The following is a 15,055-nucleotide window of genomic DNA, read 5'->3' as shown; positions in this document are numbered from 1 at the left end:
TAAGCTAGTGTAACTTGAAACTTATCATATTGTAAAGGGATAAGTGCATAAACATTCACAAGCATACAACACAGAGACATACAAGTCATGTTATGGCAAACAAGCAAGACACTATGACTCTATTATCCGGATACATATACTAAGATCGGATTCACTGGACGCTTGCACTTGTGGTGGCCTCTACTGCTCTGCAGAGCCATTGCCAATGGGTTTCACCCTACCACACACAAGGTTAGCCTTTAAACGTCTAAGGCCATTATCCTGCCAAAGACTAGGGCCTCCCGCTACTCTCACCACTTGGGTCAGTTTGCTCTACTTGAGACTCACTGACCCTTTAGAGTTTCGGGATGCAATCCTTACTTGAATCCTTATCTTAATATATACACTACACGCCACCATAAAGTCTCCCCACGAGACTCATGGAATTATGCCTATTTCACACCAACCTCATGGCTCATATCACATAACCACCACTTGCAACCTCAACATTTATTTCTCATGCTCATTATCAACCATCCAAACACAACTTCATACATTACTCATGCTATCATTCATCTCATACTTTATAAATGCATACCAAGACATACATATATCACAAAATAGTATTCATCCCAAATAAATGTGTGCCAAAATTTAAGTACCTGCAATTCCATACAATCAAGCATAATCCACAACCATAACTCTTACACCAAAATTCCAAAGAAAATTTATTATCATAAAACCAAAATCATTGCAGTAATGCGTGACACATTTCTCAAGCTACAGATATCTAATTGACGATCCAACCGGTCAAACCATAAAATAGCATGTTGTGAACCAAATGTCAAAATTTGAGCTCAATCCAACGGTTAATGAGTCAGAAAATTCAATTTTTCTAAAACTGCGCATATCAGAAAAATACCCAGTCGCCCAGCGAGTCAAGGAACTCGCCCAGCGACTGTGCGACGCATCAGAATACGAAAAAAGACGTCAAACATCACAGTTTCATGAATATTTGAACCCCTAACTCAGAAATATACCAAAACTAACATTTTCCAATCATTTAAGCATAAAACATAAACGAAAACAAACCACATATTTCAAAAACGCGAAAAGAACCTAGCTTCCCTTACCTCGAGTAAACGGAGCTGAGGGAAAAGGGGCACACAAAGAGAGAACGGAGCAGCTATAAGGAACTGTAAACATCGTAGATCAAACGTAGGACGAGATTAGGGGCAGAACCAACTTAAGACCAACTTAGTGCATTAAAAGGGACAACGAAAGAGCTTGAGTTTCGATCTGTACTTACAAGGAAGCGGTTCGATTCACTTTGAGGGGAAACGGACTTTGCCCTAGCAGAGCTCCTGCTTTTCTTAGAGAAGTTGAGAGGGGAAGGCTGCCTTTCTGAAACAGAGATGAAGTGAAACTGTGAGGGACTGTTAGGGTAGGGTGTCCTACTGAAGGGCTGGCCTTGGGCCTCCGAAAAGGACAGGCCCAAACTCTATATACTGAAAAAGGGGCTTACAAATTTAAATCCCATAAAATATGTATTTTATGAAACCATCCTTAATTAACTTTCCCTGCATTAGACGTAAATGAATAATTTAACTACTGATAAAAATATATATTTTATGAAATTTGTTAAGACTTAAGTGAGTCCCATAAGATATAAAAATATATTTAACATATTTTGTGAAACTTGCTTACAAAAATGAAAGATAAAATTAAATTTTATATTAAATAAAAATACTAAATAATATATAAGAAAAAAATTACAAATTCACTATGTTTAAATTTCTATTAAAAATTAATGTAATATTCTTAATGTCAAAATAAATTTTCTTAGTACAACTCTGAGAATTAAGATCCACCAAAACTAACATATTAAATTCATTTTATGACACGTCTGTGAAAGCCATGCTGGAATGAAAGTGGCATGTTAACCTATCAAAGAATTGTCTCCTTTGGTAATTAAATTATTTGTACAGTTTACCATTTCTTTTTCAAAAGAAAAATTGGTATAAATTATTGGTTGTGGTGGGAGCAAGCTTTAATATAACTGCATTTTGGTGGGACAGTGTTATGAGACAAGGGAAGATGAGATGCAACTGAGACTCCTATTTTTTACCTGTTACGGTCTTATTCGTGAATATCCACAGATACAAAAAATTTTACCATCTCTACTTTGAATCCTTACTTACAAAGCAATTAATTGAGTGCACATTCTATTGTCAAATTTCTTATCCATGTGCATGGGTCCACATCCATGACCTGTGCGACTGTGATTGTTCTTCAATTTCAACTGAGCCTTCCATTAACTGAACAAAACATGGGATAGGTGGAGTTGCTTTTGACAGAAAACCACCCTATTATTAACTTTGCATAAACAAGAAAGGTTTTAACTTATGCAACGTGAAAAAATTAGTTTCTAATCTCTCATTTCCAAATCAAAGGCGGCTGGTAGAGAAAGTGGATAAAAATTTCATCCGCCTAAGTTTATCATCATGATCTTACTAGTTTCAATTAATATTTGATCAATAGATTTTATGAGAAATACAAGCATACAGTAGAATTTTTAAAAACAGGAATTTTGCTAACAAAAACAAGCGACAAGCGCCTTCAAATTTACGTTCCATCAAGATAACATTAATAACTGTGCCCTCAAGATATATATGTTTGCTCGGGTTTCATATATATCACCATCGGTGGAGAGAAAAATGAAAAAACATGTAAGGTAAAAAAAAATTAAGAATAAATTCACCGTTCTAACCTTGTAAAATTGCAGAGTGAAAAACAAAATTATGATTACAATCAACAAGACAGTCCACAACCAGATATAGAACAGTAGTACAACACAACCGTTACAGGTGCCCAGATGCACTCGGATTTTGTCATGATATTTTAAATGAATTGATTTTGAATCCATAGCATGCAACTATCAAAGCAAATTGGAAACCCACGCACGCTGCCCCTCTTCTATTAAGTTATGCACCTGTTAAATCAGAGTACAAATCATAAACAGTCATACCAGGTAAATACTTGGCTGCCTCACACTTTCCATCCAACAGAGGCATAACTCTCCGGCCAAAGACGCCTTCTTTGCACATGCTTTAGTTTTGAAGCGGATGTGTGGCCATTACCAAGTCGACCAGCCAACGCATAAACTTTTAATCGTTGTTTCCGGTAGAAACGGACACAAGAGTAGAAACAACTACTGTACACCAACCTTACTGTTTTTACGGTCCAAAACAACATTCAAAATCTTGCCAGGAACGTAAATTCTTTTTTTGACAGATTGACCATCCAAATACTTTGATAGCTTTTCATCCCTAGATGCTAGGACAAAAGCTTCCTCCTCTGTACATGTTTCCTCAACCTCGATGGTCCCTCTTGTCTTTCCATTAATCTGTACCGGAAGGACTACGGTGGAATCCTTCAGGTAAGTCGGATTTGCCTGAAATAACAACATATTCCAAACATGATCATTATCTAATAACTCATTCTACAATCTGCCACTCATTCCACATGATTAAACTTAAGCTCTATAAAATTGTTTTTTGTTCCGTAAGTATCAAAGTCATGGATCCACACGACAACAGTCCAAGTGCCCATGAAAAGTTGAGGAAACTCACAAGGGCACAAAACACTGCTTTTTTTCTCACCTTCGTGTAACTTTCTATTTATTTACCTTAAGTATAAACTCCACGGTAACAAGGCCCTAAACAGCCCCTTACACAAATTGAAAATATTTTTCAGGATGCAGGGGTATAGTTTGATTCCCAATTAACTAACTACCGAATTCTAAGCAGGGATGAACGAATCCACATTGCATGAAATGTCTACTTCGGGTTACCTTTAAAAGTTAAGCTAAGGAACAATATTAAAAGTGTGTAAAATATCTATTTTAGGCTATTAAAGAAAATCTAATTAGTGACAATAACTTGACAGACCGTGCAAGTATAGAATGATTTGTTATTGATCCAAATTCATACCTTAGGGAAAGACACGTAGGCTAATGATTTTTTGTGCCCTAGTCGAGACCATAGCTCCTCAGCCATGTGTGGTGCATACGGTGAAAGCAGCAAAACAAATGCCTCAATGACCGATCTTGGATGTTTATCCCACTGAAAATATGTGCCGACCGTAACAATCAGTGCGAGTGTCACCACTTATTAATAAGAAAAGAAAATGTGAAACGGAGTAACAAAGCAAAAGGATATTGAAATGTGTGCAAAGAATAAACTTCATAAAGACACGTCCTTTACTATATCACAAAGGAATTGCCATTCAGAAGCTTGAATTCATTTTGCTTATTATTGTACTTTATCATAATTTACAAAACAAATGAATTCCTATATAAAAAGGCTCTAGTCTAGCTGCTTTTTTACATGAATGTTGCAAAAGCTAGAATTACGATCCTTTTGTTGTGGATACAACGGGAGAAGGCTAGTTTTCTATAAATAAACCAAGAGAAACTTATAAAAAGTCGCTGAAAATAGGTTAAGGTTTGAAAGTTTCTTTCAACTTGCAGAAAGAGTTCGCATAAATAATGTATATTTAGTCTTCTATCAAACGAGTCCTACGCCCCAAATGCTCAAGGTGACATTTGGTTCGCTACAATCATGTCCAAAGGAATTGAATTGTAATGTAAATGAGTTGCAATTATCTACAAGAGTAATCAATCATTCCTTTAAAATACTCAATACAGTTTAGAAGGAGTGAGAAGATATTTGGAGTGAGAAGATATTAAAATACTCCCTACCATAAAAGTACAAAAATGAAAGAAAAAATAATATTTGGAGTGAGAAGATATTAAAAGAATGAAAGCAGGCAACAGAAAATACCTTATATGCCGCATTAAGGAACTCCATCATTGCAGAAATTCCAGTGTTGAATCGTGTGGCCTCAATTTCCTCCGTTACCTGAATACTGAAATTAAATTCTTAGCTCAATTGTGTCAAATAAGCAAATTAAATAAAACCAGAACAAGGAAACAACAAAGCTCTGATTAAAATTGAGATGTTGACCTTGGCAATGCATTTGTGAAGACAGCGAAGTTGTTCTAGAGTAGGCTCCTCGTCAACTGATACAGTTCCATCCTTAAATGTTCCATCAGGCAAAGGTGAACCAACAATGAGCCTCCAAGTTCTTCCCAAGAACCGATGTACACCTTCAATGCCACTAGTACTCCATGTTTTCGAGTCTCTGGGAGCATGTAAAGAAAATAAAGCAGTAAATTGATCTGAGGTTAAAGTCCATATCAGAACAAGATCCACAACTCCATTGTCTCACCCTTCCCTCAACCCACCCCAAAGAAATGAAAAGATAAAAGGGAAAAAATACAGACAGAAAGCAAGTTTGACTAAGGAACAATCACTATAATATGTTGACAATAGCAATAAGGTTTGCAGTTCAAACCTACCTCAATGGTCCCATGAACATTTCATATAATCGAAGAGAATCTGCACCATACTCAGAGACAACATCATCTGGATTAACAACATTTCCCCTACTTTTACTCATTTTGTGAGCTCGAGCATGTAATCGTATGTTAGGATTTTCTTTCAGGACAAAAGAATCCCCAGATTTCATGACCTACACTCAAGGAAAAAAAGAACAAATGCTTGTCAGGAGAAAACAAAACGTAAATCCAACAATTTATTTATGGTAATTAACTAATGCAATGAGAAGTGGAAAGTGGAACTTCATTGATAAACCTTTTCTGCAGGAATTATTTCTAGCTTACGTTCATTCAACAAGTCAGGTGAATCAGCAGATATTAGGTTTCCATCTTGATCTCTATAAGCCATATATTGAACCTGCCACTCAAGAAATTAGCAACTTGCAATAGTTATTCTTTTCTGCTAAAATTTCAGGCAGAGAGAATTGAAATTACCTCCCCAAGAATAATCCCCTGGTTTATAACACATTGGAAGGGCTCCTTGGTGGACACAACACCAATGTCAAAGAGAACCTGAGATATAAAACTCAAATTACATCTGCACAATATTGCAGCAACACTGGCAATACATTAAAGGGTATTTGAAGTCCTATTTCATTTCTATGTCAAATTGGTCAATTTCCCAGTACTTTTTCCAACACTTAACCATGTCATCATTTTTTTATCTAACTTCTAGAAGGATTATCTGATTTCCATTTATAAATACACCAATTACAACAACAACTTTCTTTCCCACATGTACTGCACAAACAAATATTAAAATATAGTCCAACTGTGGTCTCAAAGGATTTTACAAACACTATAGTGATATGACACTGTGGATACCCTGTCATTTTACAATAATCTAAAATGTAAACTTCAGTTTTAAGACTTATCGAACAACATTTGTACTAGTAATCATAGACTCGTAGATGTTTAATAGTAATACAATGGAGAAAGATTGACAAGAACATAGCTGTTCCACATGAAGCTTAAATACAAATGGCTTAGAGTAAAGAAAATAACAAATCAACATGCCCTAATGTGACTGATAACGTACAGACCTTGTGCCAGAATCTAGCATACAGTAAATGGAGAACTGCGTGTTCAGCACCCCCAACATATACATCAACAGGGCCCCAATAGCTGCAGAAGAAGAAAAATTTTAAGGCTGGCAAATTAAATTATCAAGAAATGGTGAAAGCAAAATATAAGAAACAAGCACAGAATGGATAATGAATGAAAAATAAAGACAACATTAACTGAAGCCATACCTTTCTTTAGCCTTACCAACCAATTCCTTGGAATTATGTGGGTCCATAAACCTCAAATAGTACCTGGAAGGATGAAGAAGATATGACACGCGTGTGGACATAATTTTAATTTTTCATCAGTACATCTGATGCATAAAAATCCTGAACCAAGACAAGTAAACTTAGAGACCAAAATACTGTTTAGTGCTTGCTTACTAACAAATATAATACCACTCAAAATGCCTTACCAGCATGAACCAGCCCACTGGGGCATGGTATTTGTTTCCCGAGTAGCTGGTCTTCCTGATAAGCCATCAACAGTCTTCACCTAAAACGGTGATACAAGCCAAGAAAGAAAAAAGATTATTAGAGTATAGTATATTCTTGATTTAAACAACTCTCTAAACAGTTGATAGTCTGTTAGTTTGTTAGACTTAGTCAGCTTAAGGACCGGAGTCAGCTATAAATAGCTGAACTCTTCTATTAGAAGTGACTTTCAGAAATACATTCTCAAATCTCATTCTATATTTCCTCTTCGAATTCCCTATTATGATATTTAGAGCTAGGTTTGAACCCTGGAGCTTGTTTCTCGAACAATTTTTTGTGCTGCAATTGCATTTTGCACACAGATTGGCTAATTCTCTTGGCAACTTTGATTTGCGATTTCTTCTTGTGATCCTTCTTTGTGCATTTAAAGATGTATCAAGAGTGTGTTGCTAACACTCCTAATCAAAGTAATATAAATTATGTCCTTAGTTATGTAACAAAATGATTAGCACTGACCCTTCTGTTTCCTTTAAAATCTACCACAAATTCATGGGGCATACACATTAAGAAAATATCAAAAGACATCAGGCAAAATTTTCCTGCTCAAAAATTTATTTATTTCACATATAAGACAAGTTCATGAAGTGATTTATTTCTACATTGAAAATGACTAGTAGTAGGACCATAAGTATCTATTTATGTGACAATAGATCAGGGTTGTTGTTAGATAGAGGAGATGGTGGTGCCATGGCTGATAACGGTGGCAATTTTTCAATAAAACCATATCATGGTGATGGCGTGGGAGTTCTAAATGGTGTTTACCATATACACAGCATCCATCATAGTCATGGCATTTTAGATTTCTCCATATAATGCCATTTCCATCTAAAGAACAATTACATAGATAAGGTAATGATGCACTCTTAACAACCATTATTACAAAAACCAGGTAATGATGTCTTAAATCTCTTGAAATGCAATGGAAATACGAATTCACAAACCAATATGTCAGGCAGCTACTTGAGACTTTTCAACTGATTGGTTAAGGACTCAAGATATAATAACAAAGGGGCCAACTATGAAAATTAAGAATAATTCAAGCATGCACTATCTTAAAATTGTCTCTTTCTTTCAAAATTGTTGCTTCTTTATATTGTCTAGGAATCTGGAAATGGTACAATGCCTGTATGCCACCAATGAAGTATGTGTACATTATTGGGGCTAGGTAACAACAAATCCAACCTAGACCACACAATTAAGACACTGCCTATTGATAGCAATTTAAGAAGAAAAACATTTATTGTTGTAAACTTACCCAAGACACTGCCTTAGACAGAGGAGGCTCGCCTGTTCCACTGGGAGAAAAATCATCCAATTCAGGTAGAATAAGTGGCAGGTCAGTCTCACACAGTGGGACAGTCTCACCACTATCATTCATGAAGATAACAGGGATAGGTTCACCCCAGTAACGTTGCCTAGCAAAAAGCCAGTCCCTTAACTTGTAGTTCACCTGAAGGATGAAAAATGTATTTTATTTCATATAATACAAACCATAAAGAAAGAATTTCAGTAAAATTGCAAAGATTAGTCTAATTTGATTCATTTAAGATATGAACCTTTCTCTTTCCCTTCCCACATTTTTCAGCCCATTCAATGACTGTCAGAGCAGCTTCTTTGCTGGACAAGCCATTGATGTCAAGCCCAACCAGTGTATTTGATGAATTTACATTAATGCCTTCACCGATAAAAGCCTTTCCAAAATCAACACTTTTACCATCTGGCATTACAACCCAGCAAATTGGAATATCATATTTCAGAGCAAAATCATAATCACGAGAATCATGAGCAGGCACAGCCATGATAGCTCCTGTTCCATAACTGCACCAATAGCAACAATTATAATCAGGTCTCAAACATTTTGAAAATTCATCTATCATCCCACACCCTAGATCTTATGCCCATGGCATGTTTAACAATCAATAAAAACAATTTGCATTCCAAGTGATAAGTGTGCGCACCCACCCCCCTAAAACATAGTCCGCGACCCATATTGGAATGGCTTCCCCATTTGCTGGATTTTTTGCATAACTGCCAGTGAAGACCCCAGTCTTTTCTTTCTGAAGTTCAGTCCTCTCAAGGTCACTCTTCCTTGTGGCAAGGTCTACATAATCCTCAACCTGTGAATAAAAAACACCCTAAGAATAACCATCTTATAACCTTGATTAAAATCCTTCCGATGAAACAGGCAATAAAACATAACAACTTACATGTTTGCTCTGAGCAATGGAAACCAATGACGGCATCAAGGGATGCTCTGGTGCCACAACTAAGTAGCTGAACATAAACAAAGCAAACAGGAAAAAGATATAGAGTTTCTTTCAGGATCAGTTCGTTTGATTCATTAAATTTATTGACTATAATAGAAAATTGAATAGATAAATACGTTGCACCAAAGATCGTGTCAGGCCTTGTAGTATACACAATAATTTTTATGTCTTTATCCTTTCCATCACTGTCAAGAATGCAAAATTCCATCTCAGCCCCTTCCGATCTCCCTATCCAATTTCTCTGCATTTCTTTTACACTTTCTGGCCAGTCAAGGTCATCTAAATCCTCTAGAAGACGATCAGCATATGCAGTAATCTTGAGCATCCATTGCCTCATTGGCTGCTTGGTAATAAACAATGACACTGTAAAGATTATGAAACCATTCAAAAATATAAGAGGAAAACCACCCAAATTGTTAAGTTCTGAAAGATATAAACATGCAAACCACTATACCTTTCTTATTACAGGATGACCACCCCGTTCACTGACACCGTCAATTACCTCCTCATTGGCCAACACAGTGCCAAGTGCGGGACACCAATTAACCGGAACTTCAGCCTGGTTGTTTTATAGGGATTACCGTAAGATCTTCAATACTCATAACTTAAACTAAGTCAAAACTTCTAAGTAGTTATCATATACTAAACCTGATATGCCAATCCTCTCTTTAAAAGTTGCAGAAAGATCCATTGAGTCCATTTGTAATAGTCAGGTTCTATGGTAGAGATTTCACGATCCCAGTCATATGAAAATCCTAATGATTTTAACTGCAAAGATGTAAGAAGACCTAACATGAAAGGTAAACGTGCAATTTTAAGACTAGAGATGATGACTATGAGAATGAAATCATGGAATCACTTCTCTTTTCACATTCCAAATTACAGGAAGCTTTTCTTCTTAAATCAAGTGGAGGGCATTCAAATTACTTCCCAAAGATTCAAATGATCAATCAAATGAGTTACATATTGTATGATCTGAATATGATTCAAACAAAGATGTTCAGGTTGTTTTGAAATTGAAACTTATCTAGCAAACTAATGCCACAATTGTTCTGATCCTTTTCAATACAGTTTTTCAATGAATTACTCATTCTTGCCACTTAAAATAGTTAGTCTAAAACAAAGAACTTCAAACGAATAAAAATTAGGCGCCAAGTCCCAAAGAACATTCTTTACCGTCCCAAAATCAGCAGCAAATTATGTACCAAAAGAATTCCCAAATAGTTTAATTTTTATCCACTATCAGTTAAAATTTTCACCTTCAACCCATTACAAATCATCACAGGCATGTTTTTAAAAGAGGATGCTACAAAGATTAACAATCTTATCATGCATGGCAATAAATAATTGGATGGAAGTGTAAAAAGTCATTAAATTATCTTAAATCATTCAATAATATAACAAAATCATCACTGGCCTCGGTTATATTTAAAGCATCTCATCAGCAGTTTACCTGAGTGCGAAAGCGATTGATATTCCTCACCGTAGTGAGCTTGGGGTGAGTTCCTGTCTGAAGCACACGCCAGCACATTAGTAAAGAAACATACACAAGTAAAAATGTAGAAATAAGAACCAAGAAACAGACCTCAATAGCATATTGTTCTGCTGGCAATCCAAAAGCGTCCCAACCCATCGGATGCAACACATTATAACCCTGCATCCGTTTGTACCTAGCAAGAATGTCTGTGGCGGTATATCCAAGAGGATGACCAACATGAAGTCCAGCTCCACTGCAAGAAATAGTAATTACGAATATTCCAATCGCGATTCGAAAGAATCATAAACTTCAAGCGCGAAGTAACTAAAATTGAAACCTAGGATAAGGAAACATGTCGAGAACATAGTATTTGGGCTTCGTAGTGTCGATATCGTCATCGGGAGTTCGGAAAGTGCGATTGTGCTCCCAGAAACGCTGCCACTTGGGCTCAATTTCGTTGAAAGGGTAGGCCCTGTTGACCGGTTGCTTCTGATGCTCCGTTCCGCCATTCGCGACGGCGTTTGTGACGCTGGCGCGGCCACGGTTGCGGAACCTGAGAGAAAAAGAACCTCTTCTGATGGAAGTAACGGGGAATCTTGGAGAGTGAGAGGTAGTGGTCCTGGATGGGAAGGGAAACGACACCGTATGAGAGTGTGGCGAAAGAAAGAGGAGATGAGGTTGAAGGTGATGAGTGTGGAGCATTTGGATTGGGAGAGTGGAATGAACTGCGATGGAATAGAAAGATTAGTGGAGAGAATGGGGATAACGTCCAGAGTGAAGATGGCGCTCAAAACTCAACAGTAACTCTCTTTCTTATAGTTTTCATAATTGGGCTCGTCATCTTTCTATCTCTCTTTCTTTCTGCACCCCAATAAAACCAATAAAACCCAAATTTCTTTATATCAACATGAGAGATGTAAAAATGGGTATCTCAACCCGACCCAATTCGATTTGGATTGATAATTTAGTGAGTCAATCTAATCCAACCTACTTTTTAGTAAGTTAAAAAAGTTTGAACTCAGCTCGATCCATCACGGATTGACGGATTAAACGGGTTGACTTATGGGTTCACTTAATTAAAAAAATATAATTTTTTTATTTTTTTAGCCAAAATTAAATTCTAATTCTAATTAAAATCTAAATAAACTTTAATACAATTCAAATAGAAACCAAAAATAAATACAAATTATTTATGTGTTGACTAAAAAAAATACAATAATATACATAAATATTTTATAATAAAAATATTATTTCAGTTCAAATATTTTTCATGATTCAACATTCTAGTATAACAATATTTTGTATAAATATTATAAGATTAAATACTTCAAATCCGATTGTGACATAAATATATTTGTTTAAAACATTGTGATTAATGACCGAAGAATTTGAACCATCACTTATATGAATCAATCAGCGAAGTTCTATGATTCTTAAAATATTAAATTAAAATAAGAAAGTTACATAATAGAAGAAATAAAATATAATCAATGTTCATAATAAACAATTGCGAGATAAAAGAAACAGATATGAAGAGAAAGGTATGAGTTTATTTTGAAGTATGATGTATATGTGTGTTATATTTTTTTTAGTTTTAAAAATAAATAAATAATTTGTAAATTTTTTTATATATATTCTTTTTTTATTAAAGATACTTATTTTAATTTTTTTTTAATTAAATAATTGAAACAATCAAATTTAACAAAACAGTTACTAAAAATATAAATTTCATGAAATAATTTATTAAATTTAAAGAAATGATCATTTATTAAAAGATAAAATTTAGAACAGAAATTTAGACAGCAACAAAATTAAAACAATATTTATGTTATCCAATATAATTGCAACAACGTATTACAACAATTATTGAATGCAATAAAAGATCTACAAACCTCGTGCTACTAAAACCTTTAATACTGTATAAAAAGGAAAAAACTTAATTATTCTATTTGTCCCATCTTGGTTAAAAGAAAAGATTTCATTTTAATTTTTATTTCATTAAATTTTAAAAGATTATATTAATTAGGTTATTTCCATTGAAATTTAAAAGATTAAATAATATTTGAATATAGGGGTTTTTTTATTTATTTTTTACAAAAATTTGTTGTTGTCCACGTGATACTTTATTATTAATTTATATTTTTTATAAGATTAAAAATAATTAATTTAAATATTGTGACGTCCCATTTTAATAGATTAAACTACTAAATAAAATATCACACAGTTATAATAACGAGAAGCATTCAGATGAACATACAATGTAGGGAGATAACTATTACAGTCATCCAGAAAATACTGCGAAAACGGATTTAGGCATGCCACCATACCATAAACAGAAACAAATCTAAAGTTTAACAGTTGGGCAAAAGAAATGCACTAAGAGCATGGTATTACAAGGCACTAGGGCCATGGAACTTCTTCGAAAGCCACCTCAACGGGCCCACTAGGCTGCACTGCTATCACCATCAGGCCTACCTCCAGAAGTATTCCCATCTGCTCCCACCAACGGTGATCATCGCAAAAGAGAAGACACAACGGAAACATACATAAAGTGCAAGGGTAAGCTAGTGTAACTTGAAACTTATCATATTGTAAAGGGATAAGTGCATAAACATTCACAGGCATACAACACAGAGACATACAAGTCATGTTATGGCAAACAAGCAAGACACTATGACTCTATTATCCGGATACATATACTAAGATCGGATTCACTGGACGCTTGCACTTGTGGTGGCCTCTACTGCTCTGCAGAGCCATTGCCAATGGGTTTCACCCTACCACACACAAGGTTAGCCTTTAAACGTCTAAGGCCATTATCCTGCCAAAGACTAGGGCCTCCCGCTACTCTCACCACTTGGGTCAGTTTGCTCTACTTGAGACTCACTGACCCTTTAGAGTTTTGGGATGCAATCCTTACTTGAATCCTTATCTTAATATATACACTACACGCCACCATAAAGTCTCCCCACGAGACTCATGGAATTATGCCTATTTCACACCAACCTCATGGCTCATATCACATAACCACCACTTGCAACCTCAACATTTATTTCTCATGCTCATTATCAACCATCCAAACACAACTTCATACATTACTCATGCTATCATTCATCTCATACTTTATAAATGCATACCAAGACATACATATATCACAAAATAGTATTCATCCCAAATAAATGTGTGCCAAAATTTAAGTACCTGCAATTCCATACAATCAAGCATAATCCACAACCATAACTCTTACACCAAAATTCCAAAGAAAATTTATTATCATAAAACCAAAATCATTGCAGTAATGCGTGACACATTTCTCAAGCTACAGATATCTAATTGACGATCCAACCGGTCAAACCATAAAATAGCATGTTGTGAACCAAATGTCAAAATTTGAGCTCAATCCAACGGTTAATGAGTCAGAAAATTCAATTTTACTAAAACTGCGCATATCAGAAAAATACCCAGTCGCCCAGCGAGTCAAGGAACTCGCCCAGCGACTGTGCGACGCATCAGAATAGGAAAAAAGACGTCAAACATCACAGTTTCATGAATATTTGAACCCCTAACTCAGAAATATACCAAAACTAACATTTTCCAATCATTTAAGCATAAAACATAAACGAAAACAAACCACATATTTCAAAAACGCGAAAAGAACCTAGCTTCCCTTACCTCGAGTAAACGGAGCTGAGGGAAAAAGGGCACACAAAGAGAGAACGGAGCAGCTATAAGGAACTGTAAACATCGTAGATCAAACGTAGGACGAGATTAGGGGCAGAACCAACTTAAGACCAACTTAGTGCATTAAAAGGGACAACGAAAGAGCTTGAGTTTCGATCTGTACTTACAAGGAAGCGGTTCGATTCACTTTGAGGGGAAACGGACTTTGCCCTAGCAGAGCTCCTGCTTTTCTTAGAGAAGTTGAGAGGGGAAGGCTGCCTTTCTGAAACAGAGATGAAGTGAAACTGTGAGGGGCTGTTAGAGTAGGGTGTCCTACTGAAGGGCTGGCCTTGGACCTCCGAAAAGGCCAGGCCCAAACTCTATATACTGAAAAAGGGGCTTACAAATATAATCAAATAATATTTAAAAATATAATCAAATTATATTTTTTATTTAATTTAAAAATAATTTCATAAATATTTAATAAAAGATTAATGTCAATAAAAAAATATCAATATAATATTTATATAAATAATAAATTTAATATCAATAGATATAAAAACAACAATATTCTATTTAAAAAAAATTATTAAACCTGAATGAAACGTACATGTTTAAAAACTGACATATGTCACATCATAAAATTGACACA

The 15,055-nt window shown here is 35.3% G+C and overlaps 1 protein-coding gene and 1 long non-coding RNA gene across 3 annotated transcripts; both read right to left on the bottom strand.

Moving 5' to 3' along the window:
* Positions 1-2,758: 2,758 nt before the first annotated feature.
* Positions 2,759-11,526, bottom strand: EMB2369 (tRNA synthetase class I (I, L, M and V) family protein). Of its 2 annotated transcripts, XM_028066099.2 has the most exons (20): positions 11,081-11,526; positions 10,852-10,996; positions 10,720-10,776; positions 9,915-10,034; positions 9,721-9,825; positions 9,383-9,606; positions 9,207-9,273; positions 8,962-9,116; positions 8,556-8,817; positions 8,255-8,449; positions 6,921-7,000; positions 6,694-6,756; positions 6,484-6,565; positions 5,876-5,953; positions 5,697-5,798; positions 5,402-5,574; positions 5,007-5,184; positions 4,824-4,901; positions 3,972-4,103; positions 2,759-3,433 (listed from the first exon to the last, which is right to left on the bottom strand). In XM_028066099.2, exons 1-20 carry the CDS (start codon positions 11,443-11,445, stop codon positions 3,191-3,193), a joined length of 2,904 nt encoding a protein of 967 aa, XP_027921900.2. In that variant the 5' UTR covers positions 11,446-11,526; the 3' UTR covers positions 2,759-3,190. The 2 variants fall into 2 exon arrangements, 1 of the variants encoding a protein (XP_027921900.2); XR_003603518.2 differs by lacking the exon at positions 2,759-3,433 and having other exon boundaries at positions 4,824-4,908.
* A 1,441-nt stretch (positions 11,527-12,967) lies between these two features.
* On the bottom strand, positions 12,968-14,751 carry LOC114175581 (uncharacterized). The gene is made up of 3 exons (XR_014993300.1): positions 14,592-14,751; positions 14,416-14,478; positions 12,968-13,236 (listed from the first exon to the last, which is right to left on the bottom strand). It is a non-coding gene; the product is annotated as an uncharacterized LOC114175581 (long non-coding RNA).
* Between the last annotated feature and the right edge of the window lie 304 nt (positions 14,752-15,055).

The sequence above is a fragment of the Vigna unguiculata genome, chromosome 3, assembly GCF_037176805.1.
Source record: "Vigna unguiculata cultivar grain cowpea cultivar isolate G323 ecotype 2 chromosome 3, ASM3717680v1, whole genome shotgun sequence".
In the NCBI taxonomy this organism is placed as follows: Eukaryota; Viridiplantae; Streptophyta; class Magnoliopsida; order Fabales; family Fabaceae; genus Vigna; species Vigna unguiculata.
Note: the sequence above shows the minus strand (reverse complement) of the source record. Positions and strands in the feature narration are given on the sequence as shown.

What these genes read in the sequence shown, in the direction of transcription:
- EMB2369 (XM_028066099.2), bottom strand. Translation starts at nt 11,445, where the DNA reads ATGCTCCACACTCATCACCTTCAACCTCATCTCCTCTTTCTTTCGCCA. An exon ending in ATGCTAGATTCTGGCACAAG is followed by an intron (nt 5,954 to 6,483) that starts GTCTGTACGTTA and finishes TTTATATCTCAG; the next exon opens with GTTCTCTTTGACATTGGTGT. An exon ending in CCTACGTGTCTTTCCCTAAG is followed by an intron (nt 3,434 to 3,971) that starts GTATGAATTTGG and finishes TTGTTATTTCAG; the next exon opens with GCAAATCCGACTTACCTGAA.